The sequence below is a fragment of the Topomyia yanbarensis genome, chromosome 1 (genome assembly GCF_030247195.1).
Source record: "Topomyia yanbarensis strain Yona2022 chromosome 1, ASM3024719v1, whole genome shotgun sequence".
NCBI lineage: Eukaryota > Metazoa > Arthropoda > Insecta > Diptera > Culicidae > Topomyia > Topomyia yanbarensis.
This window is the reverse complement of record NC_080670.1, coordinates 184,347,519-184,375,416: the sequence shown is the minus strand read 5'-3', so window position 1 is coordinate 184,375,416 and position 27,898 is coordinate 184,347,519. Positions and strand designations below refer to the sequence as shown.

The 27,898-nt window shown below is 43.7% G+C and overlaps 1 protein-coding gene across 17 annotated transcripts in view; it reads right to left on the bottom strand.

Moving 5' to 3' along the window:
* Positions 1-27,898, bottom strand: part of LOC131683943 (uncharacterized) — a 287,688-nt gene that overhangs the window by 226,983 nt on the left and 32,807 nt on the right. For all 17 annotated transcript variants that reach the window (XR_009304600.1, XR_009304601.1, XM_058966412.1 and 14 more), the window contains one exon: positions 3,404-4,208. Coding sequence is in view for 15 of the 17 variants with exons in the window: in XM_058966412.1 (XP_058822395.1) it covers positions 3,404-4,025 (622 nt within the window). In the remaining 2 variants the exon portion in view is untranslated. The remainder of the gene's footprint in view (positions 1-3,403; positions 4,209-27,898) is intronic.

Below are 27,898 nucleotides of genomic sequence, written 5' to 3'. Positions count from 1 at the left end.
TGTACAGCGGCTGCCCCACTCCACTGCCCAAGCGTTAAAGTCTCCCGCTATGACTACCGGTTTCCGGCCCACTAGGTCCGACGAGAGCCTGTCGATCATCTGGTTGAACTGTTCTATTGGCCACCTTGGTGGAGCGTAGCAGCTGCAATAGAACACACCATTGATCTTGGCAATTGCAACACCCTCGGCGGAGGAGTGTATTACCTCTTGAACCGGGAACCGTCCCGTTTTACAGATTGCCACCATTCCAGACCCGTCCGACACCCAATTGCCGTTGCCGGCAGGGATGCGGTACGGGTCTGATAAGAGGGCGACATCTGTCCTCGACTCCGAGACCGACTGCCACAGCAGCTATTGGGCTGCTGCACAATGGTTAAGATTTAGCTGTGTGACGTTCACGGCTTCTTCTTATTTGCCTCACCGAAGGGACACGAAGGTCCGCCCATAGCATGTTTATGGGCTTGCTTCTTAGCGGTGCAGATAAGGCACTTGTACGCCTTAGTGCAACCCCGCTCCTTATGCCCGTCCTCGACGCAGCGACGACATAATTTGCTACTGTCTGTGTTCTTGCACTCGTAGGCTTTGTGGCCGGACTCAAGGCACCGATAGCACCTATCCACTGAAGGCGGCTGGGGTATGCTAATTGGGCATACCGACCAGCCGATCTTCAGCTTACCTTTCTCGGTTACCTTTTTGGCATCCACCTTCAGTAGCCTGAGGTAGGCTACTTGGGTGCCAGAGGGTCCATCTCTAAATCGCACAGAGGCCCGCTCGATTGTGACGTCGCATTGTTCCTTAACGGCTGCGACGACATCTTCTGCGGTCGTGAATTCGTCCAGATGCTTGCACTGGAGAGTCATTTCCGCCCCTAGCGACCTGACTTGGGCGCCTTCACCAAGGACCTCTTGGGCCAAGGCCTTGTATACCGCACTAGATTGTGCGCCTCGCTTCAGCACCAGAAGCATTTCTCCCGTGTTGGTGCGTCTCACGCTACGCACGTCTTGCCCAAGGGCCGAAAGGCTTTCGGCCGCCTTCATCGACTTTAGGACGTCGGCGTATTTGTCCTTGTCGGTTTTTAACCACAAGGCCTCGCCTCTGTCCTTGGCCTTCTTCGCGGGCCGCGGTACCTCCGGTGTTGGTGCCGGCTTCTTCCTGGTGACCAGCGTCCAGGGGTTAACGCCCCCTGCCCCGGTCGCGCCGGGTTGCTGGTACCAACGCTCTGCTCAGCGAGGTCACTCTCGCCCTCGCTTACCTCGGCCAGACGGCGTTTGGCCTTAACGGTTGCACGCCGTGTGGTGTCGGTTTTTGCACCCTCGCCTGGCGACTTCCTAGGGCGCTTCGCGTTCGACGCCGTCTTACGATTGCCCTTGCCCTTGCCTTTTACCTTCGAGGGGAACTCTGCCGCCGCTTCGAGCGACGTGGCTGCTTCATAGAAGGTGAAGGCCACTGTCTGAGTGCCTGTATCGACCTTCTCTCTTCCCTCCCTCTTGGAGGCCACTGTCTGGGTTTCTCTGTCGGACTTCTCCCGACATTCCACCCTCTTGGCATAAGCCTGCTGTTTCTGTCTTGCGACACGAACAGTTTTCCGGAGCTCCAGGAGACTTTGCTTTAACTCCTTGCTTATGTTTTGCTTTGCGCTAGTGCATTAAGGACTATCTATCTGCACCATTTCTCGCTACATTCGACATCCCACAAGGAAGCCATCTCGGTTCAGTAATATTGCTCCTCTACTTTAATGGCGCAAATTACATATTACAAGGAGCCCGTCTTTCTTTTGCTGATGACATGAAATTTTTTCGACAAGTACGGGATAATATCAATAAAACCGATGCTGAGTTTCGCGTTAACTGGAGAGCTTTAGTACGTAGCGTGATCTAAACAGAATGGTTTTAAACCCATTTAGTCGTAGTACAATTTCAAATTAAATTGAAAAATATTAACTAAATGAATTAAGTTTTCTTTCGCAAAAGGTCACATTCATGGAACATTTTCATTTACTAGAATTTGTCAACATTCATCAAGCCAGCTTCAACGAAATTGAAAAGCAACTTGCACATTTCTGCTCATTCCATAAACCTACGAAAATACGCTTTCAGCTTTCACTCTCATTTCCTAGCCCTTAGCTGATTCTCAGTACGCCGTGTACTGTACACCCACGCGGATCACTTGCACTCGTACCTGAAATATAGACGGGGTTCAGCGGGGCCAATAAACCTCACTTTCCAAGGAAAATTACATTTTACATTATTGATGGCGGAGGGAAAAACCTGCTTACACGCATGTCTGCTAGCTGAGCGGAGTAAATGTCTTGTGCTAGCTGACATTTCGTTACCCGGTGGGAGTTTCTGTGTGATCGTTTGTACATTTTTTTTTATGGGAGACGAGTTTACCTAACTTTTTCGCCGAGAGGCACATTTTCATAATATACAGGGCTGTTCGAAGTGATAGCAGCGGTTATATTTTTACTCTTCAATAAATTTATATGTGTTTATAAGTGAAGAAGGGAACTAAGAATTTAAAGAAAAAGTGATTGAGAACCAAAACAAAACCCACCGGTGCTATTATTTCGAGCAGCACTGTACATCTCAATTTGTGCCTGGTTAAGGCAACACAATTTTGCTACCAACTTTGTGTTGTGTTTGATGTAATTTTAAAACGGTGCTAAAACTGCTATCCTCGCTGATAAACCAATTTTCCGCGAGCATTCGACAATTAGCTTGCAGAATAAAAAAAAACTAAATTTAACACGTTATCCGTTCTACACAAAAGTTACCCCCACTCACTATCATTAGGAGGGCCCCGCTCTATCGTGCAATAGCTATTAACGTTCAAGTTAAATTAATGGCTGGCGGGAAACGACTAAAATAATTACTCGTCGCTTCCTCTCCTACAACCGAGGCGGCTAAATACCAAATACGGAAGCATGTTGCAACATTATACAATGTTTAGAAGCGTGACAAGGATGTTCGATGTGGCACTATTTAATTTATTTGAACCCCCAGAGCCGATCTCAATTAAGTATCAGCTGAGCTTTTAGTGCATTTTAAATGAGATAATTTAACAGCGACTAATTTAATTCGATCCTTAAATTGCAGAAGCCAACGAAGAATTTGAATCGTCTAAATTGTAATGCTAGTTGTTAATTGAGAATTCCTAGTTCGTGCGAACAACACCCTACATTTCTTCGGGTCTGATTACTTATGCTTTCAACACCACCTAAGTCGCCTTCAGTTATCAAGAAAACGATGTGTGCTGTTGTTTGTCTATCGCCTAAGTTTCTGCAACCGACAGAAGGAGCTGCTGAGAGATAATCGATTCTCATTCAAAACAACACGTCCCATTCCATAATAATCACAATCACAATTATATTAAGGAATCATCCATAAGATTATTCGGTACCTACCTCTATAGATGACGCCCGGAACAATTCCATTAGCCGTATCAAACACGTCATGAGTGACGTCAATCAGCAGTAGGCTTTGACTGCTGCCACCACCACCACCAGAGCCCTCTGTCGTACCAGCTTCGAAGCGTACGATTTCATCTTCTGCTTTCAGATAATTATCTACACTGCCGGAGCACGGATTATTCGCAGAAATTGGCTCGGGCTCCAGAAGTTGATCCCCTTCCAGGAACTCGTCAATGCGGTGAGCAGTACTTTTCGCGGAAGCAGCAATCACTCCGAACAACAACGACGACGACGACGATTCACTGCTGACGTCACCTGTGAACTGTTCTGAACCGTCCGCTTCTTTTTCCTCCAAATCCGACGACGCATCCAGAACGTCATTCGACGTCAACGGTGACCGATTGTCGTCGTCGGCGGCGGCATCCCTGGTCAGGATGAACGTCGGTGGTGCATCATCCGCCGGTTCGCCGTGCTCGCTGTCGGACAACTGTTGCACACCGGGTGGACCGGGAGAGCGACCGGGGGCTGGATCACTGCTGGCGGAATTCTGGGCACCGGCGAAAGCGGCACCCAAAACGGTGCAGCCAATTATGAATAGAACCACTGTTTGCTTCATTGCTGCTGGTTTCCCTCGGGAGCGTAAATGGGATTATATTTTCGGTATCCACACTTGGCGGCACTGGCGACTGGCCCTAGTTAGAAGCTGGCACTGCCATAAACCCTTTGCCGCATCCAAATTGGATTATTGATGAAAGCACTCATCACATGGCAACCGTTTCCACTTGTGTGTTATGGTTTGCTGTAAATAGAGAAAACATAGAAATGTCAATCAGTACTCGGTACAATGTGTAGTTACGAACGTTCATAATTGTCCATCGAAACCATTTGGTACGAAAGCCTTTTGTGTCTATAGATACTAAAAGATTGACCTCCGATTTCGCAGTGTTCATCACAGACACATCGTTAGACTCATAAAAGGGAAGTGGCACTACTGCCGCATCGCTCAGACATACCTGAGTGTGCTAAACTGAAAATCGAAGCTAGATCATTTCTCCTATTGATTTACGTAGTACTAGGTAAAGATACCGCGAAAATAGTGAGATTGTATGTAGTGATTTTAACGTCACACTTTAGTAACTTTGCCATGTATGTGCCTGAATCGATCTGCCTAAAATACACCACCTCGTTTCGGTTAGCGCCATCTGAACCTGACTAGGCACATCGATTTCATTCTTTTATTTTTCCCTGTTGTAAATCCCACCCCTAGAAAAACAAACATCATCAAGCATATTCCGTGCATCAGTGCCAAAAAACCAGTGACAGACAATTGCTTTAAGATGGTTATTGCATTATGGCTCGATGGTGGTGCATCGAAGAAACCGACCTGGCTTATGGGCCTTTTTGTGTTCTGTCTTTTCATCCTCTGCACCAGCCCTAACCAATGCTCATTCGTTAGCCTGTGCGCGCTGGCGTGGATGAGTGGCGGGTCGACGTGGATTGACTTTTGCTGTGAGCCGTGTATGCGAAGACGGTTTTCTTTTTTTTAATAGCCCCACAACAGCTTACAAACGGAGCCCCCTGGTAGTGGACACATCAGTTCTCAGCGTACAAAAAATGTCAGCACAACAAAACAATGTTACGAATCGCGGAAACGCTGAGAACAAAGAAAAACAATGCGAGACCGACAAAACACTTAATTTGACAAGAAGTAGCAACAGCGAGTACTAAGCGGAAAAAATTCCTTTTAAAGGGCGACCTCGAAATTATTGCGACACCGAAAATGTCATGCCAATTTTCTTATAATGTTTAAAATCAAAACAAAATTTTAGGGTAGTTTTATGCATATATTTACTTCCAAAATCAAAGGAAAAGTTAATCGATGGAGCCTTGAGTGTAACATTGAACGCATTTTCGCTTGATGCTCTCCATCAAAGTCTTTACAGTGTCATCCGGTACCAGTTTCTCAGTTTTTTTTTTTTTCATTTTCTTTGTCCTTCTCGTCTTTGTCCTTCTCGTCTTTGACTGTCTTCTTCTCTTCCGAAGTTCCCGCTTCATCATTGCCCAGTACTGCTCCACCGGGCGCAGCTCCGGACAGTTTGGCGGATTCATGTCCTTTGGAACAAAATGGACAGAATTGGCCTCATGCCACTCCAGGACACTTTTAGAATAGTGGCATGGTGCCAAATCTGGCCAAAATAGCGGAGCTTCGTCGTGCTGCTGTAAGAACGGCAAAAGGCGAGACTCGAGACTATCAGATTTGTAGATCTCGCCATTTACTGTGCCCTTTGTCACGAAAGGCTCACTCCTCAGTCCGCAAGAGCAGATGGCCTGCCAAATGAGATACTTGGAGGCGAACTTCGACATTTTCTTCTTCTTAAATTTGTCGTCCACATACAACTTGCTCTTGCCGGTGAAAAACTCCAACCCCGGAATTTGCTTAAAGTCGGCTTTTATATACGTTTCGTCGTCCATCACACAGCAGCCATCTTTTGTCAGCATCTTCTCGTAGAGCTTCCGTGCCCGAGTTTTAGCCGTCGATTGTTGCCGCTCATCGCGGTTTGGGAAGTTCTGTACCTTGTATGTATGTAGTCCAGCTCTCATCTTTGCATTCTGGACGTAGCTCTGCGACATGACGATCTTTTTAGCCAAATCACGGCTTGAGACGTTGGGATTTGCTTTAATCATCCGCTTCACCTTTCCCTCCGTCTTTTTGTTCTCCGGTCCCGGTTTTCTTCCAGCTCCTTTGCCGTGGTCCAACGTCAACTGCTCCTGGAACCGCCTCAACACTCTGGAGACGGTTGAATGGTGAATGTTCAACATTTTTCCCAACTGCCGGTGCGACAGGTCAGGAAATTCCAGGTGTTTGTAAAGAATTTGTTCTCTCGACTCGCGTTGGTTCACCTCCATTTTCGTTGAATTGAAAAACACAACTTCGAGTTTGACAGCATGTAAACAATACACATCAATGAGAAAGTGTGCAAAATTTGGTTGATTTTTACCCAATGGTAAAAAAATTATGCCCTGTTGAATGTGTCGCAATAATTTCGTGTTCGCTCTTTAAGGGTCCCATCATAGCTTTGCAGGAAGTTTATAATAATTTAAATTTTTTTTATTACTTATTGCTAGAAAAAATGCATTTATCAATTATTTTAATGGCGGTGTTGCTGGACACGGTTCACAGCGGAGTTCACTGTGTGTCAATTTATCGGTCGACTTCGTCATCGTGCACAGTAGGGAGACAATAAAACGGCCATTTTTGAAATCCAAAGCATTAAAAAAATGATCCTGTCTAAATTTGGGCGAAATCGGTTAACCCTAACTCCTCCCCCAAATAGCTTAAACTTTGCTAGGGATTTTTTGTCAAAATGTATGGAGAAAAACTCGCAGTTCATAAAATCGCCGTTAGAGGTCGCTGTAAACATCCGAACGCGGACCTAGGAAGCAGTAAAGCTTTTGAAGATATGTCGAAGACTGCAAAACAATCCAACCAACCGTTAAAGAGTTATCAACGTCTAAAGTTGGATATTGCTGCTTAATATTCACAAAGGGCGTACTCCACTTATCTCATTATGTGAACCACATGTAACGGTAGGGCTAATTTAGGAAAAACTCATATATTGTATTGATTTTGTTGACTGTTTTGGGCCAATTTACGACTAAGAGAAACAAATGAAATGAAATTCAAAGACGGATAGGTATTCTAGAGACTTAGAACGGAAAACTAGGACTAGGCAGCCTCATATGTACATGATACAAAAGAAATGTGAAAAATCCTTTGCCTTCTGCTGGTAGGAGTTGGGCCGGCGTTGGCGGTAAAACATAATGATGAGTTATGTTCTATTAACGACCGTGCGGTAGACTCGGGTGAAAAGCCCAACTCCTACCAGCAGAAGGCAAAGGATTCTTCACATTTCCTTTCGATCATGTCCATATGCGCCTGCCTACTCCTAGTTTTCCGTTCTAAGTTTATCACTGATTCGCTCTTCGTCTTTCCGTCTTAGTCTTAAATTTCCGGAAAACAGTCAACAAAATCGATACAGTAGAACATTGCGGCAATTAAAACATAGTAACATAAAAACCAATATATCTCTGAAACGATGAGAGATAGAATGTTGTGATGTTCCACAAAGTTGTGGAGGAATGCACAGGCGACTTGAAGCAATGTAATAGTGGAAGCCTATTAGTGGTCGTTTTGTAATAATTGTAGATTTTAGTACTAGTGTATAGTTGTTATGTGCTAGTCGTATATCAATCTGTGTTTGTGTGTCCGTCTGAGTATTTGTGACAACTGGGTCAGGGAATGGATACAGAACTGGCGTATATGATAGAATAGTAAGTAGTCCTTCCTAAGATTCGTTGGTCGCTTTTTTCCGTGTTTAATTTGTGTATTCGATTTGTTTCAATCGGGAAGATTGGATTGGATAAATTAAGGTAGGATTAATTTACCGACCCACGTGAATAAAGCATAATAAAATGCTAGCAGAATGCAATTTTCGTTAATGACAGATAAATATCATTTGCTGGCATTTAGATGAGTGCAAGTAGTTCGATTGCATGTTACATGTGTGCTTTTCTTCTACTTAATTAGTCTGTTTTGTTGTACTTCTATTAGTTAATTTTGCCACTACTCATGTATAGCAAAAATAATATCGATCTATCTATACTCTTCTAATTAATCAATTTGCTTTTTTCGGTTATTGGTCTTGTAATGTTTCCGTTTATTACTATACCTTAAATTAGATTCATTCACTAACACAATGAATTGTATTTCCACGCTTACACTCACAATCTCTCCTATTCCAAATGTACAAACGCTCGTGATCTTCGCAATAACACAGACATGGCTCACGACCTGCTGTATTGCCGTACGCATTTTCGCAATCTGGAACCGCTGTCTCATCTCGTTGAAAACTGTCTCCGAATTAGCGTGTCCGAATTCTTCGTGATAGTGCTGGATCAGTTTCTGCGTAACCTCATGTGACCTCGACAGGATTATGGGATACTTTTTGTCGAATGGGATTTCCTCGGAATTTGCAAGTCGGCCGTCCATGCGCAGGACACCATCGTTGTCCAGTACCGGTGAACTCTTATAGATCGAACTACTTTTTTGACTATCTCCATGGGGTCGTCCGGCTGACGTTTCAAGTTGCTGGTTAGTGCACTCATTTCATCCGGGAAGCTATCCCACTGAGCCTGCTGCCACAGGATTCTTTCAGCCCGCTGGAGCTCATCCGGTCCAAGTGGTGCTATCACTGACACGTAATTCGCCCCCTTCGCTCGGATCAGCTGCTTCTGCTTCTCCGTAGCTCGTATAGTGACTATTGACTCTCCTCTTCTCTTTCGTCGGCAGTTGGCGATGAAACGCACCATGTTGGCTGTCACTCGTGGAACAGAACCACTCCTCTAGCTTCCTCGTCAGTCTCTCCGATCGCCGATAATGGCGTTGGCCAATCTTCTTGTGGACGGTACAGGACCGATGGTCCATTGAACCACTCTCCTTTGCTATGTAACGGAGGACCCAAACCTAACAAACCTGTTCACCGCTTCCAAAGTTCCCAGGAAGTAGCGTCGATTTCCTGGTCCCAATCACAGTTGGAACGCCACACGTGCTGTATAATTATTTTCCCGTGGATGGTGAACGGCGATAGGAGTCCTAAAGGATCGAAGAATCCCATTACGCAGCTTGCGATGAGCCTTTTCGTCGGTCGTTTTCCCTCGAACAAGTACGGCTGCAACTCTTCTCGATGCCTCGTTGAGAATGAAAAAATGGTCTATATTCGGATCCCAGATCACTCCCAGCACTCTCTCTCCTTTGACGTTTGCTTGTCCCGTCCGAAATAAACCGGTGCGGCAGGTATTTCTTCTCCCAGACGTCGTAGCACTTCTGGTGTGTTAGATACCCAGTTCCGTATCTCGAATCCCGCCTTTAGGTGGACCAGTCGAACCTCCTGCGCCAGCTTAACTGCCTCTTCCACCGTGTCGACACTGTCGAAGTAATCATCGACATAATGTCGATGAATGATAGCAGCAGAAGCTTCGGGATATTGCACAGCAAACTCTTCTGCATTCCAATTCTTGACAAACTGAGCTAAGCAGAGAGAACTCGCCGATCCGAATGTCGCTACATCCATGACGTACACGTTTGGTGGATCATCCGGATTTTCCCTGAAGATAAACCGCTGCTTCTGTTTGTCCTCCGCGCGAATCATCAATTGGTGAAACATCTCCTTCAAGTCGCCACCGAATGCAACCCGCCATTCCCGAAAGCCAGAGAGAACTTTGATCAGCGGGACGAGCATGTCTGGTCCTTTCAGCAATTTCGAATTCAGCGATACTCCTTGTACCGTTGCTGCAGCATCCCACACCAGTCGAGCTTTTTCAGGCTTCTTCGGGTTCTGGACAACAGTGATCGGAAGATACCAGACTTGGTCGGAAGCAGTATCGGTTAGTTCTTCGGCGGTAGCGATATGTACATATCCTTTTTGCTGATATTCTGGTATTTGCCTACAGACATTTTCTTGCAGCTTTGGAATTTTTACGAGTCGACTTTCCAGTTGTTTCATCCGTCGCAGGGCCATTGGATAACCGTCCGGGAATCGTGGATCGTCAACCTTCCATAGCAACCCAGTTTCGAACCGATCACCAACGCGTCTCGTTGTACGCTCAAGTATTCCCCGGGCGCGTTTCTCTTCTCCCGTTTCTTGCAGTATTGCGATCACAGATTCTTCCAATGCATAGTGGCTCTTTAACAGTTCGTGTAGGTCATCATTGCTGATCCGGTGATGGTAGCCCAGATAGTTGGCTACTGAAGCCGTATTGGATTGTCTTGGACCATAAACCGTCCATCCGAGATTAGTTCGAACTGCAATTGGCGCAGACGGTGGTCCGTGTCCCGACATTGATAGCACGGCCTCAACTTCCTTGTATCTTTCATTGTGACGGTAGGATTGCTTACTTCACTGTGAAAATACAAACAACCCTTCTTTTTCAACTTCTTTTTCTCGGGTTGAGCCGGCTTGAATTCTACATTAACGTTAGCTTCACAGGCATCTTCCACAATATTCATCAGAAAATCGGTCAGAGTCCGCTGCGTCGTTTCTCTGTGACCCCTTCTATAATGGACCCACTCACGTTTTTCGCGATCAGGCAGCTTGGCGACCAGCGATTTTATTAGCAGCGGGTTGACGAGACGTTGTCGTGTGGCCTCAAGGTGGCCACAAAGTTGTTCCACCGTATTCCCGAAAGGAACAAAACTTTTCAAATAATCCGGTTTGGGAGGGTCCAGTCGATTGACTTTGTCTAACAAACTCTCTAGCAGTTGCTCCGGGCGGCCATAATGCCGACGCAATTTCTTGATGACTCTCGGAATCGTTTCTGGAAGGAGTAGCTGACCAGACACCAACTCGAGTGCGTCACCTTCGAGTGCTTCCTGTAGTCTCATCAAATTTTCGTGGTTCATGTAGCCACAGACATCGTTGGACGCTTTGTAGGCCGCGTAAAAACAATGGCCACTGCTCTGGTTTGTCTGAAAGTTTAGGAAGCTTGTAAGTCAGCCCTTTTCTTGCAGCCAACTGAGCTTTTGTTGGTGCGGTCTGCTGTTGTTTCCGCCCGTCTTGGCTCGTATTTTCAACTACGTTTTTGATTTTCTGCGGGAAACGAATTTTGGAATTTTTCTCCATACACGAATCGGAGCTCTGGCCCGATACGACCGTTCCTTCCTCGTCGTTATCATGGTCGTCTTCTTCTTCGGTGTTCTCGTCGTCTTCCGTCAGCTTTTTGACGTTCTCCTGGGCCAACATCAATACCTTTTGATTGATTTTGCCGGAACATCCCGCTTGAGAATCGTCAGCAACATTTGTCAACGCCGGTTTTGGCACCTTAAAGAGCGATAGTTCCGTCATCTCTTTATCCAGAGCCGCCATCTTTTTCTCGAACGATTCTTCCGCCTTCTTTTCCTGGGGCATCTCCGCTTGCCAAACCATCTGCTGCACTTCTTCTTCAGCACACATCTTCATTTCCATATCAGCCTTCTGTCTTTCGAACGCGCGCTGCATCTCTTTTTCTTTCTTTCGGTGCCGCATCTCTGCATCTAGCTCCTCCAGTTGTCGCTTTTGTCGTTCCTCTTGCGCTCTCACCATTGCTTCGACGATAGACGCGACCAACCGTGAACCTACGCTAGATCTGTCGGATTCTTCGGCTTCTTTCCGATGGCGAGTGTGTTGCTTCTTGGTGGTTTTCTTCTTTGGGTACTCTTTAGCCTTCTCCTGACCGGCTTCGCTTTGGCAGTACCATTTCTTTTGCAGATGGCCCTCCACTACGCCCACACAAGGGGAATGAAACCGCCCACACAAGGGGAATGGCGGTTTTATTTTGTTAAGGAGTTTTGGAATAGGATCTCTATCTAGATTCCTATACTTTTATAAGGAGACAACAATGTGAAATGAATGTTTTTTTATGTTTTTTAAAATTCTGAAATAATTCTATTCATAGTATTTTTCATTCTGGAGCGATTTTCATGGATGGGTATTTTTTACGAATTTTGTTGTAACAGTTCTGCGAGAAATAATGGGTATAACATACCCAGGTTGACGTACAAGGTCTGTACTCATTTATGGGTACAAACTCTTTACCCATTTAATGGGTTATTCCACTTTTATTGAAAATGCGTAGTTTTCTACGCATTAATGGGTACTTTATTTTATCAGTGCATGGCAAAAACCGTGGTTGCCAGAAACAATTGTATGCATTCCTCTGTATGGGACTCTAACAATACACAGACCCTTAAATCAATCTCTTTTAATTAAATATGTATACTGGTGGCATTTTGTTTTTGACTGTACACTACGCTGGTGTAGCACCAGAAAAAAGAAATAAAAATTCTATGAGATATTTCATATTTATTTGAGTTTCTCATTCACTGAAAAATAAAAAAATGAGGAGCTCACGTACAGAAACCATTACATCGGATATGATCAGAGATAGATTGTAATATAATTGGCGGAATGCTGAAAATGACTGAAACTGCTTTGATGTATATACTGAACTTTGATCTAACGTAGTGGGATGGGAAATATTCTTGGTTATGCGCACATACTTGCCATTTCCCCGTCTGTGTGCGTGGTTATACTAATAAAGCAATAAAATAAAAAAAATCTCACCGTTGCGGTTGCTGCTTTGAAACTGAACTTTAAGAAATTGGTGAGCTCAGTCGGTTCCCTGAACAAACATCCAAGGTAAGAAATTCTATATCTATCCTATATCCGTCAGATATCACTTCACTCTTAAGGACATTATACATGCGAGCCACAACATAGCTCCTACGCCACACACACCCCTCTCCCCTGCCTAGCCATGTATCTGACATGAGCAAATATAAAAATACGTTTTTCAACACACTAACCTTGCTGGTGTGCCACGAAACTACTACTTAAGGAAGCTAGAATATTTTCCTATGCAATCAATCCGAGTTTTTGACGGAATGCCATCTGTAGCTCCTGTTTTGTGCGAAAATATCACCCCTCTTCACTTGGGGTTTCTTTCGAAACACTCTTTTTCTCGTTTTCATTGCACTTTTTCAAATGCACTTTCTTCACACACCACTGCAAAAACACTCGCGAAAATTTAATCGTTTACTAACAAAACTTCAAATTTTCTGCCAATGTACAGATGACCAAAGGAAAATGCTCGGAAACTCTCATTTGTGCGTTTGAATTTTCACTTCAGATTTCAGTTTTTCCTAATGTAAACAGGCGAGTCGGTGCCTAGCAACGTGGCTTCCACATATCTTCACCTTAACTCAGGTTTGATTCGGGATAAACCCATTCATATTTTTAACTTCGAAAGTAGAATTTTTTTTCCCAGAATCATCCCAGCTGCGAAAAAAATCCACCTTCGTCATCGTTGGTTGCTACGATCGAACTTCCATTTTTGTGACATTCCGGGTCAAAGTTTAACAATCAATCTCGTTCGGTTCATTGCACATGATGAACACACACACGTTGCTTCCCACGTACACGGTCCAACCGTAGTATCAATACTCCATCAACAATTGCTTAATTGAATCGTCGAGCAACGGTATCAATTCCCCATTCACCATTTCCGAACATATCCATGCCATTCGCAGTAAATAAAATAAATATATCGATTTTCCAGTTCATACGGCACGCTTTTCAATAACCTTTGGCCTAGCCTACTATAGGAAATATAGTATGTTTGTTTCGCATCGTTCCTGGTGCACCAATAGGGGCCGGTGCCATGGTACGAGAATTGTGTGCACATCTCTACTCATATCCTTTTATTAATGTGTTTATTGCCATTTAATTTGATATCGCACCGAAGCACGACAATCTTCGTATCGAGGGACAGATAGCTTTTTTTCCATTCTTATTAGTCTTATTGTCGAGGGAAAAGGATTGTGTCTGTCTCGCATCGTGAACAATGCGGGTAGCCGGTGTCCACTGTCGGTCCGGGGTTAGGGGGAGGGAGTAATTTCCAGCCATTTTATTTATAATTACATTCGATTCCGGAATACGCCTTGATGTAGGTACGTATGTCGACGGTTCGTTTCGTTGCAAGGCGGACAAAGCTAACGAGGTTGTTGAGCTAAATTGAAAATTAATATCCCATGTCTCGTTTCTACACCACATATAGGCAGGATTTTGTTGTGTGGACGTTCCGCCATTCGATGCGGAGCAAATCAATTTACGTTTTCATAGGATGGTTGTTGCATTGCTTGCATTTTACGAGTTTATTTCGAAGAATATGTACGGTAATCATGTTGGTAATTAAATCGAAAGGGCTATACGGTCGGAATTTGCTGGTAGGGTGAGTGGACTCGCTTCAAATCAGCGTTGAAAGTTTTCAACTGTTGCAGCAACTAGGAGACCTATTCGAATATGTATTGGATAGTCATAGTCCCCATGCATTTGTGTACCTCATTCGTCGCTCGATAGTCGAACGAGAAGCATGTGGATCGGCGTTCAGATAGTGCTGCGAGAAGAATGACACTCTGGAATGTATATGTTTAGAAGATGTGCAGTGCGATGACCAGGCACTTTGAATTATCGTGGCCCATATATACGGCCTTATTCTGCGCGGCGTGTGACGTGAGACGACTAATCTCACCTCACTTTACGTGACTATTCTCACCCTATTCTGAGAGTCGACTCGGGTGAGGTGAGATTCCCCATTGCGGTTAAATGGGCGTCTCACGTCACTCGAAGTGACTCTTTTGAATTGGGTGAGAAAAGTCACTTAGAGTGAGGTGAGATTAGTCGTCTCACGTCACACGCCGCGCAGAATAGGGCCGATAATTCTGCATTACAATTATGGTAATATTTGTGGGATGCACTATATTAGCAACTTTGTGCAGAGATCACTGATCGTCAAATGGTGAGATTGTGTACAAATTATATAAATTCTGTATAAGCCTCGAAAGTATCGGCTTTTTTAAATTACTCAATCAAATTAGTGAACATTTATTCTTCCGATAAGCATCATCCAGATTACGGTACATGACAATTCAACAGAAAGCTTTCGCTTCCTAGCGCGTGAGAACTCGTAACTATGTATATCAAGCAATCAACCAAATTAACCACCCACTCTACTCCAAGTGGTCCATTCACAAAACTTTACGACCTTTGGTTGGGTGAACAACAAACTTTCGTAGAGCACGCACATCGACCATAAATAATTAATTTGGTTTGGTGACATTTGCATTCCATTGTGACGCGCTTCATGAACAAAAAAAATTGTCTACGAGTTGGATCATTATTAACCCATTAATTTCATCGATTGGAATTTTTAATATGGTAAAGTATACTTCATGGTAAATTATTATGCAGATCTTTTGAAGTCTCATTTGGACCGTATTCTGGTGTTTTAAACTTGATTTGAATAAATCAAAAGTATGTGCCCAATGCAATTTGAGGTATACCACAGAGAACAAACATATAAGCTAGAACAAACTTTCGTAAAAAACCTGTGTAAACTTATAAATGAAAATACGTTCAAAATCACCATCGCATACCGGTTGCATGCATGAATCACTATTGTATCCAAGTTTGCACGCCACACCCGCATAGCGTTTGCTGGCCGATCGTAGCGCCGGCTAGTGCAAGTTGCTACTTGCTTGTGGCATTTCAAAACGACAGTTTTATTTCTTGCACACATAGAAAACTGTCACAATTGTATGTCAGTTCTCAATGGGTCTTCAATATACTTTATTTCCCCTTAGCGGAAAAACTTAGGTAGAAACTATTTTTCTCCACTAAGGAGAAAATTGGTTTAAACCGCTTTTGCGCAATAAGTGCATAAAACCTATAATTAAATTAGGTTTCGAACTTGCGTTTAAACTTCGTCTCATCAGAATCGATCACTGACTTACTGAAAGGACTAAGCTAGTGCCGGATTCACACTAGGTCCAAAAATGGAAAACATTAGTTGTATTTCAGAGTAAACTCCTAGTCCTGCGTGATTTGGCTTGGCTTAGCACTATTCACCAAGTTTCGATTTCATTTATTCTCAACAGCTTATTCGGAATAACTTTTCTTGCGAGACATCATGCAGGACTTGAGGTTTGCTCAGAAATACAAATAGTGTTTTCGTTTCTTGGAGCTAGCGTCAATCCGGCGCTTTTAATCAGGGCACAGTAAAGAGACTTTAGTGCGTAGAAATCGTCAATGTCTGCAGTGTACTGTTTTAGAAAGCCTAGCATCCCAAAAGCTTTGGGCGTTTGTCGCAGTCATATGATCGGAAAAACTCGGCTTACAATCAAACAATACTCCCAGGTCACGAATAGAATCGACTCGTTCTATGACTCGTCCTTGTAGGCGATATTTATAGCGGCAAAGAGTTTGCAAACGTCCGAAACTTACCACATTGCATTTTTTAACGTTTACTTCCATGCCGTTAAGCATACACCACTCTTGTACCTTGCAGATGTTTTCTTGGAGCACTATAGAATCGAGTACTGTAACTAAAAACTTTAAAATCATCAGCGAACATCAGTTTTCCCGACTTGATACAACTGCAGAGATCATTAATGAATAAGATAAAAATGAGAGGACCTAGATGACTGCCTTGCGGGACGCCGCTGGGTACATTAAACATGTTTGACCGCGTGTTATTTATCCAAACGAATGCGGACCGATCAGAGAGATAGGACTGCAACCAATTAGTCAGCCAAGCTGGAAATCTTAGTCGCTGTAGTTTCCGGATTGTGAAGTTGTGAGGTGCTTTGTCAAAAGCTTTTGAAAAGTCTATATAAAATGAATCCACCAGCTGGCGAGTCTCAATGACAGGAAAAAACAAAGAAGTATAATAAATTCTCGGAATAACAAACCGGCAGGCCACGATCAAACATCCAAAACTTGACTTCTTACTGCAGGACTTTGCAGGCGACGAAAAATATACGAGGAACATCTTGTCTCTTACGAACTAGACGGAAAACATCTGCGGGTTCTCTTGTAGATAAGCACCTGGATACGATTTTCTGCACATTGCCGTCGCTGGTCAAGGGTTTTAGACCAGACAAGTATAGCAAAAACTTCCTTGGTGCTGTCGCTGATATGATAAATGGAACTGACAAGTCGCTCAAATCAACTGACTTCGTTCCCCGATCGACAAAATCCTACATGCTCGGGTTAGGTTCCACTCGACGACGTTTTACACTAATTCGAGGCCAAATTGGAACTAGCGAGAGATGAGACCGCTTGTGGTACATTCGACGGAAGGTTATCTATTTTCTTGCTCAAATCCGAAGCGACAATCGAAAGCTGCTGAAGCTGGGCTGGCAATCAGATTATCTCGATGGAAAAAATCGCAGTCGTCGAATTCGCACTTCAGGTGGTTGCAGTGAATGAGATTTAGATGGCGCTGCAAGCGATAAGTGGAATGTATGGAAGATAATTTCGTGGGCCAATTTACAGAGTGATGTAAACAATACTATCACATCTGAAAAATATCGCTATTTTTCCAACAATTTGACACACTAATTTCGCCAACTAACATATCACTAAACAGGAGAATCATTCGGTGAATAACTGGCTTGAAATTGAACGGGAAACGGCAACGAAAACACTCAAAGAAAACGTTATAAAAAACCGCTCATACAGAAACTGTCTGACAGTCAATAGGGCAACCAACTTAACTGAACTAGCACAAATAAAATTACTATTGATTTATTAATAGAATCTCTCATGAGCGACATTTACATTTGTTCCCATTAACAGAGCAATATTAAAAGTACACCTTTGAACATTTGATTTCACTCTAGCGTATTTTAGTTTTTTTTGACAAGAATATTCCAGTACCGGTATTTCACCGATACTACCGATACTGCCCGGTTAAACCATTTGGAATTTGGTTCAGAATCCTGAATGGAGTCAGTATGGATTCCAGCTCAAATGCAACAACCGATTCTGAAACCGATTTAGTCGGAATCGGTTGTTGCATTTGAGTTGGAAACCATACTGACTCCATTCAGAAATCCGAACCGGTTCCGGAATGAGTTTAACTGGGTGAAGGCTTCAATACCGCAAAACCGGTTCTTGACAAAAAGAGTTGGTACTCGGAGCCCTAAGTGCCCGCATATCAAACAAAAAACCTCATCAATTTCCGTCAAAATGGTGCCCTGTTTACAGATGTTCCGGATTTGACGTCTATTTCGAGTACAGTATCAAATTCACTTCTAGTGCGCTACGTCTAAAATAACTAGCTCAAAGTTATAAGCTTCAACCTTACTGCTACCATTTTATTGCTGTCGCATTTCAGGGCAAATTTATAGCCAGCCAAAGGCATTATTAGTGTGAAATCTAATAAGCACTGTTTTTGCACTAACGAACGCCATGTATTATATTAGAATTATTATTATTATGATTCGTCCCACACAGAACATACGCCTTGTTGAGCTTTTAAGGTGCGTAAAAATGTATGGTCTAATCGAAAAGAAATCACCCCCAGGCACACCACTAAGGTTGACTGAATTGACAACTGATAAAATGTGGATTTCAAAATTGCCGACCTAATTATACCTCTACTTGGAATAAACTGGCATTACCTTGCAAATAAATCCATGCATGCCGAATGTCAAATGTCCCCGTTGCTTGACCACAATAATCGGTATCATTTTATGACACATACTCCAACAATGGCCTCAAAATCTAACACGCACGTTTTTCCGCGTTCATAAATAATGAACCGCAAACGATTTGACGTGCATGCAAGCGTAGCATTAGAACAGCACATAGGAAAAACAGAAAATTACCACAATCAAGCGTAGCCCATGTCCCACATATTTCACCTTCAACCATCCAAGATTCTTTGCCTGCCCCAAAGTAGGCGTTTTTCTATAGCTATAGCGCTAGCCCCCACCGCGCAAATGGTTTTCGGTCCATTCAGCCGTTAGCGTTTTTTTGATTCTCTGTCTAGTTCTAGCGGGAGGTACCTATTATAGGGATCCTTTTGTGGAAGTGGAACATCGAAACTCTGGAACCAATTTTACCGCTATTAAATTGACCCCGGTTTCATCGTTTCCCCACCCAAACTGTCTAGCTGTTCAGTCGTGCTCGGGTTGGCACGCGATATTACACGGTTAACTGAATCTACCGAGGGAATTGATACTGGGCATTGTATTTACCCATTTAGAAGATAATAATTGCCAACTGCTTTGGGTGGAATCTTCGTAATAGACCTACTAGGATCTGCTATAGAATTGAATAGCATTCGGAATAAATTTTATGTACCTGGAAAAAGAAAAAAAAATGATATAAAATTTTTATTTTATAGGTGTATTTCGTCATTCTTGGTAGATTCAGTTTACCGTGTAAGGTGAATCATTTTGTGGCGATTTTATTATGAGATATGAAACTAATGTCAAAAACATTCAAGCTTGTTATTCTCTGTCCACTGTGTGTTTACGGTACCAAACGTGGTGTCGCGATTTTAAATTATTATTTATTCGTATAATGCCAGGGCTGCGGTAATATGTTGCAGTGCGAAGAGTGAGAAATAAACAGAATGGCAACATGTCTTTCCTATATTATGACTTTAATTAATACATTTTGGTAACCGTTTCTTCAGGCGTAATTTTGAAGGATTATGCTTTTGTTCATATAAATTATGTATGGAATTTGCGACGGCGCCGGTGGTTGAGTGGTAAGCGTTACCAATTGGCCTGGTTTCAATTCCAGCCGAGGTCGTTGAGATTTTTCTGAAGTGAAAAAATCTGTGGTCACGTCGAAAGGAAGTAAAGCCGTCTGTCCCCATTCCATGAGTTGATGGATCGATATCTAATCCAGATAGTAGAGTCACCTCTCTGGCGTCGGTAAAGAAGTAGTAGAATGCAACTTCTATCCTTACTAACAAATAGCCTACTCCCGTGATACTTGTGGAGTGCGGCCTCTAGCAAAAGCAAGTTTCGGACTAACCATTCCTTCCCTTTCCTTCCGTGATCTACGTTCGGGCCTGGCCGGCGCCAGTATTGATCAAACTTTAGGATTACCAAGAGTTGCAGTCCATTCCAGACGGAGTAGCAGCCAGGGGTGGTTGCACAAGCTCAAGCTCAAGCTATATATTAGTTATGGAATTTGCGCTTACACTTCGTTTCATCAGAATCCGACGTCTTCCATAATGTTCCGCAAGAAAAGGAGTTCTGATTAAACTGATGAGAAATAATCAAATCGAAGCTTGGTTTGGCTTAGCAAGCCAATGCAATATGCATTAGGTCGCGACGAAGCGGGGTGGTAAATGGCTCACGTGTATCGCGACAAAACTAGAAACCAATTGGATCACGAAACGGGCATAGGGTAGTTTCAGCGCCGAGAAATACCCGAGTAGATCGTAACAAAGCTGTGAACTAAATGGCTTACGGAAACCAGAGCTAAATGGCTTGCGATAACTTACCTCAGCGTATTATCCGAGTTCGGGGCTAAATGACTCAAGTACGCAGAGAATGACGGAAAGCAAAAGGAATCTCGGGAACTAAATGGATGAAATGTCGAGCCATTTCATGTATCGAGCGAGGCTCAGAGTTAACTGCAGAAAACTCGACAAAAGACTTCGTGATCGCCAAAACAACGGTGCCATCGTATGCAGCGGTTACGCACCTCCAAGGAGGACAGTGGAGCAGTCCAGCATAATGCTGGAGCAGTTAACCGAACAGTTGATCTGCCGAAAGCCATTGGTGGTGACTTCAATGACCGGGCTGTGGAGTGGAGTAGTAGAATAACCAACACAAGAGAGTGTATCCTGCAGGAAGCTCTAGCGAAGTTAGACGCACGGTTATGTAATGAAGCACACATTGCAGAGAGATGGGAGGGAGTCCATCATCGACATCAAGGCTTGTGACGCCATAATGCCGTGAAAACTGGAGCCACGCAGGATACTGCGTCCAGCTTACTGGCGAAAGAAGAAGGAGCAAACACGGACGATCGACCAGTTACTAACGATGAGCTCTCAGAAGCATCAAAACTACTGCAATCAAAGAAAACCCCCAGTCCGGAGGGAATACCAAACGTGGTGCTAAAAGCTGTGATCCAGACATACCCGGACATGTTCAGGATGGAGCTGCAGAAGTGTTTAGATGAAGGCAACTTTCCCGAAATGTGGAAGGTACAGAAGCTGGTGTTGCTGTCAAAGCCGGGGAAGTCACCGGGCGATCCGCCCTCATATCAGGCTATTATATGGTTGCTGGATACACTTGGAAAATCTTGTAAAGAATTAACCTTAACAGGATGACGAAGTGCACGGAGGGCTAGCGCAAACTGCCCAAGCTGCAGTTCGGATAGCGCAAAGGAGCATCGACAGTGGATGCTTTGGACAGTACTCGAGAGTGCTGAGAAGGCATCTTAACAGAAACGAAGAGGTAATCGAGTCACAGCGGGCGTTCCTCAGGGCTCCATTCAGGGTCCAACTCTTTGAAACGAGATGTACGATGGGGCCTTGATGTAGCGGACGCCAAGGAAAGTGAAAATCGTGGGTTTCGCCGATGACATGTCACTAATGGTGATGTGATCGAGAACTGCATGAATGTGGTTAAGCTGCAGAGCGCTCACCACAAGACGAAGGTGTTGTTGGTCAGCAACTGCAAAGCGGGTGAAGATCGACGTCGAAAGGCACGTGATTGCATCGAAGCGTGCACTGACGCAAGTGGGAGTGATAATCGACGACCGGTTGAGCTTTAACAAACACGTCGCCTACGCCTGTGAAAAGTCGGCGAAGGCAACTAACGCAATAGCGAGGAATCATACCAAACGTTGGCCAGCCGGGAAGCAGCACGAGACATCTGCAATCTATTGTTTCGTCAATACTGCGATATGAGGTTCCTGCCTAGAGTACGTCGCTGAAAACCAAGCGGAACAGCGAAAAGCTGAGCTGGACGTTCCGGCTGATAGCCGTACGAGTCACGAGCACGTATTTACCAATATCGTCGGAGGCAGTATGCGTTATTGCCGGGATGATCCCCATCTGCATCACCCTGTCAGAGGATATCGAGTGTTTCAATAGAAGAAACACCAGAAACGTGAGGAAGATGGCGAGAATTGATTCGACGTGGTAGCAGGAATGGGACAATGCGGAGAAGTGAAGGCTCACCCCAAACCTGTCGACGTGAGTCAATAGAAAGCACGGAACTTCCACCAGACACCTCTCCTGTCGGGCCACGGCTGCTTCAGCGGTTCGGGTACGCAACGGAGTGTGTGAACGTCGGGAAGACACCGGAGCATGTGGTCCGAGCATGTCCGATGTTCGAAACGACGCGCAGGGAGATGCTCCAAACGGACCGGATATCAACTCGGATGATGTCGTCTACAGAATGACAAGCGACGTAAACACGTGGAACAGGGTCAACAGAGTTGTGACACAGATCATGACCGCCTTACTGTGAAAATGGCGTGACGAACAACGAGCAATCATCGCCAGGAAACTCTCCGCCGAATTAGGGTAGGTCCACCGCCGGGTACTAGTCGAGTAGACAGCGACAGAGCACCAGGTTTGGGTCGCAGGGGCGCCAGCGAAAACCGGACGCCACGCTCCACCCGGAATCGCCGAACCGATCACAGCACCCTTCCGGTTTACCCTAGAGAAATATAGCGAAAATCAAAGATGAATCGGTATCGGGAAATCTTCTTTCTCCGGGGAACTCTCGGTCGGCGTAAACACCACCGGGGCTAGACTGAGTACACCACGACAAGACGCCACGAGTCGCGGGTCGACGGGGCACCAGCGAACCGAACGTCCTGTTCTACCGGAATCGCCGAACTGACCTCGGCAACTGATTGCTGGATCGGTTTCGCGAAAACTTCTATCGTCCGGGAATTCTCCATCGGAGTAGGCTAGGTCTATCGTCATGGACTAGACCGAGCAGTTGGCGAATAAGTCGGGAGCTCGACAAGAAACTGGTTCTACATGAAACAAGAGCTCAGTAAATTAGACAACCTGAAGTTTGCCGCCCACTTCTTGTTCTCGTAACGTAGCGGAAGAGCACTGATACTCGACCCACAGCTAGCTTCCCTACTGCCATACAGGAATTGCCACGCTGTGAACAAAGAACAAGTAACTACTAAGCTATTGGGTTGGTGTGTGTGTGCTGTGCACATTAAAAAATCTCTCCCCGAAGTAATGCCGTAGTTCCGGGGAGGAATCAGGTTCCGTGGAAGAGTAGTTGTTTTAGCGGGTCGGTTGGCAGCACAAACCTGTTCCCTGAGTTGTTGGTTTTTGTACAATTTTCCTGCTCAGGGTGCTTTTGAAAAAAAATTCTGCTCTTTAAAAAAAATCCAAGATAAACCCCCCACCCACCCCCTCCTCGAAAATTTTTCTTACTACGCCACTGGTATTTATCGTGTACATTCGGGATACCAAGAGAAAGTAAGAGCAATGTAGCGAGTGAGCTGTAGTTATTTGTAGGGATGATGTCCTAACAGGTAAGAAGCCTGTTGTCCTCTTTTCTCTTATGTCGTTTTTGCTTGGAACGAAACTGAGCAAGTTTCTAACCCCGTCAAAACGTATGAACTGACAAAAAAATCGGTTGAGTAGTTTTTGAGATATCACGTTCAACGCAACGGTACTTTGCAAAAACCTTCATTCCAAGATAATCGCATTTAAAATTCTGTGTTCAGAATATTCTTTCGTGGATAGAACCAGCGTGCTGCGAGCAGCTGTAATTTGAAATCTGGTGCTCCAATTTGGATGAACTTTTAGACAGATAATTTCGAAAGTAAGTAGTTTTAGAATATGTAATAGTTTTTTTTCGATTTTTTGAACCCCTATTTTGTATATAACCCCTTTCGGAACACCACATCGACATGCCCGCTCACAGAGTTGAGATCGACGGTGTAGTCACCGATTCGAGTTTTTTTTTTTGGGCGAATTTACTGAAGCAATGGGATGGCTGTTTCAGAGATCTCTTGCTCCAGTGAGCGAAGATTTTCAATGACAATCATTCTAGGCGGAACAAAATAATGTATCTCTTCAAACTCGTAGGATGGATGACCCTTGGCGGGATTGGTTTGCATTTAATTACGTATTCTTCGACAAGGATCGTCTAGATATGGTCGCATATTGGCCATTGAGGAAATAAGGCTCGGTAAGAGAACAGAAAATCATGAGGTTTATTCATGCATTGCGAATGCTGAAGAGGGTGTCTATTGTGGGGAGTGTCCACGGTATCCATTACCATACCCCGCGTACAAACAGCGCCAGAGGTACCTGAAGTGTTCTCTTAAACGACGCTTTAAGTCTCTTTTGCAGAAATACTAAAAATAGTTTCACCACTAACCACGACAAATCATTATGCTCTCTTGGCACAGGAAGAGTTTGACTCTGATGAATCCCATGGGGGGACCAGAACGGTAAATTTTAATTTGAATCTTGGTTGCAGTAGATTCTACTGAATGCTGGAATTTGAATATGAATATTCGTATCTCTGACGGGGATATCTTTTACTACTTCCAAAAAAGCTATAGGTAGATGAGATTTCTAAGCAGCAAAATATACCAGCTCTTGCAATCTCTGACACAAAACTAAAACTAATTGCTTCTGTTCTAAACAATTTGAGATCCAACACACCAAAAAATCTCATGTGATGTTTCAACCAGAGATTCAGTGTAGGACTAGTTGGGCCTAGGTTGGGCACCGGCAATTTTGTGATACAGCGGAGCTTTTCCCGGCATCGAGAGACCTTAATTTTCACGGTACGACATGGGGTTGTCTTCTCGATCATAATTGATCTAGCTTACTCCACGATCTTTTCTTCAACTTTAAGAATGTCCATGGTCGCATATCTGACGCACGGGGGCCAACCCGACCACCGTACGCTACGGGATTATATATTAACCAACATATCCGGGTTTGAGTCCCAAGGGTTGCAGGTTCGAATCCTGCCTCTGGGGGAAATTTTTCACATAATTTCTCTCGCTTAACTCACCACTTCGATCTGTTTTTCCCCGTTGGATATCACCAAAATGTCCTAAATAATTGTATTGACACTGTATTGGTATCTAGCGGGGAAATTAAATAGATCAAATTTGATGGGTGGCAGCTGCGGTTGTGTGTATGTGTTATCTCGCTGGATAGGCAGAGTACCATCACTGTCGCCAATGCAATAATCATGTGTTCTTTCTGGGACTTCAGCGTATCCCAGGGATAGGATAAAGGTTTGTGCATTGGGCCGGAGTCCCAAGGGTTGCAGGTTCGAATCCTGCCTCTGGGGGATTTTTTTTTCACAATTGCTTTCGCTTATCTCACCATTTTGATCTCTTTTTCGCCGTTGCATACCACCAAAAAGTCCCAAAATACCCTTACTTAGGTTAAAATATCAGTCTAGCCCCTGATATTACACAGAGCAGACGCTACATAGACACTGCTCAACAGCAAACGAACGAACTGCGTCGCTTCGCTATTTCTATACGCCAGTAACAGGAAAAGTCTCGTTACCCCACGGTGTGCAAAATGAATGAACCAAAAACCAAAGTGAACCCACTAGGGGACCCACTGTCGTAATCGACTTCATATATACTCGAATAAGATCTATAGTGTGTGAGGTGGAAGAGTTGTTAAATGTGAAAATGTACCTTGATCTTAGGTTAGTGACACACCTACATCTACATCATACAAAGAAGTCTTCTTCATTGTGAGTATTGAGCAGCATACGTCGAAAACGACAACATTAAAACTAAGACCCCCGTCTATATTGATCATGATTTTACGAAAATTCGCCAATATGATTTGGTACCGCGCACCAGCTACGAGTACATTAAAAAAATTATATCCAAACTTTTTCCCCGGCTTTCTCAATGAGGTTTGTGGAGTTAGGGTGCTATTATACCAACCTTATCATCTTTATTTGACCGTCGAATGCTAATCATCTCAGGGTGTCATTTACATTCAAAGATCGATATTCACATACCCTGGGCAGACGCCCACGTGTCTGTTCTGTAACCAGGCGGCACACTATGGTAAACCATGCGCCAGAACTGCTAAGGAAAATGAATCTACTACAACACACACACTGACAAACAGCCTTCCACTGCTAAATCACAGACACCCGGTCACACAATAATCTTCAATAACGCTAAAACAACATCAAGCACATCTAGTGAAAGAACGATCAACAAAGAAGACGAATATACCAGAGTCACTCAGAAACACAAAAAGCGGATAAAAACAGCCAACAGTTAAACCCAAAACTGCTCTAGCGACAACGAGATGGACATATACGATAGCAATTGGGAGGGCCGACAGATCAACCAACAAGCAGCAAACGGTAAAATAAATAATAGAAATAACGCTTCGCCTCCAAAAAAATTACACGCTACAGCAAGTAGTGCTACCAAGATCACAAAAATTTGGGCATTTTTTCTTGAACTGTAATTACTTGAAATGTATATTATTTCTGAAAAAGGCGAATTACCCTTGCGGTTAGAACCTTTATAAATGAAATATCAATATCAATTAATAGTATAAAATATTTGTAGTATGCGAACAAACTGCAACCGAACTGGCACCAGTAGTCATCCACTGAATAATTCCCCTAGTCTGACTTCAATCTTCATAATCATTCGAAAATTCCATTTATTATTAACAACTCGTCTGCAACATAACTGCTACTGAATTTTTAAAACCTTTCAAATAAAGAACTCGAATTGTTTTGACCTTTTGTGTACTGCAGGAGAATGCTGGCAGCTCGGTCTTCCGAAGATGCCTTCAACATTACTGAATGTCAACACATCTTCTCCGAAATGCAATTCACCAGCATCTATTTCATTCGTCGTCCCACACAGCTCACATATCACGTCTTCCAAAAATAAATGGTTGATTTGCTAGAACTGAGTTAGATTGGCAACAATAAACGAAACAGTTTGACTTCTCGAATGCCAAATGTCAACTAGTTCAAGGACTTGCTGTCAGTTCCGTGCATTTTGGAAGCCACGCTTTGTGAAGGTTGTCATTTTTCGCTTGCTGAGATCTCGACGGACGAAGCAAACTTGATTACATTAATCACAGATAATCTACATATTTGACAGGTGGGTAGAATTTCGTAAGGCTTTTGGATTAATTAATTGGGTTTCGAGGGCATTTCTTTTCTAGTGTCAAGCTGAGATTTGCCTCGGGTAAACTAGTTGCAATGTCTTGAAGAATGTATGACGATACAGAAAAACTCACAATGACGTCTCTCTCTAATGAAGAAGGATCAATATTCGCAACTGAACGATAAGTATAGCTGGTTATATACATAGGAACGACTTAATTACAACTAAATGAAAAAAATGTCACAATGTAAAAAGTAATCACTCAAGTTGACTTTTCCACTCTACGCCACAGTCTTCCCGCCTCTAATGAGGTATGCTTGTATTTATTATAATTTCTTCTTCTTGGTGCGCGAGAGCTCGTTTCTCGAGACGTCAGATTGTTTTATAGGCTTCAAAAGCTCTCAAACTTTATCCATAAATTAATGGGAAGATTCATCGATGGTGGTAATTTGTGTGTCAGCTGTGTCACTTTCGGGTTTCTGTCGCTTCCCATTACTTATACGATGTCCCGCTTCGGCATAATTTTATTACCGGAATTGAGTAGAGTAACCGTTCCCCCCTCCCCCATCCGTCTGTTGCATCCTTCTGATAGGTTACAGTGTGTGCGAAGTTAGGAACAAGAATGTAAAATCCCTGTGGAAAGTGCCAATTTTGTCCGGAAGAGGTGTTACTGTTACTGTCTCTAAATTAGGGATAGAGTTACCAGTCTTTTTAAGGCGGTAGGTTTAGACTATTAATATGATTAATACTAATTTAAACGTGTATCATTGATTGTAGGTAAATACGTGAACAATGTGATATTCCAACAAAAATATTCAGCACAGTCACTCTACCATTTCGTAAATTTCAAATAAAAAAAGGAATAACAAAAAGGAAACAGAAAGCCAACTTTAGCTTACCGTACTGTATGTGACCTTCCAACCCCAAGAAGGAAATGGATTGGAAAATTAAACAATCTTCTGAC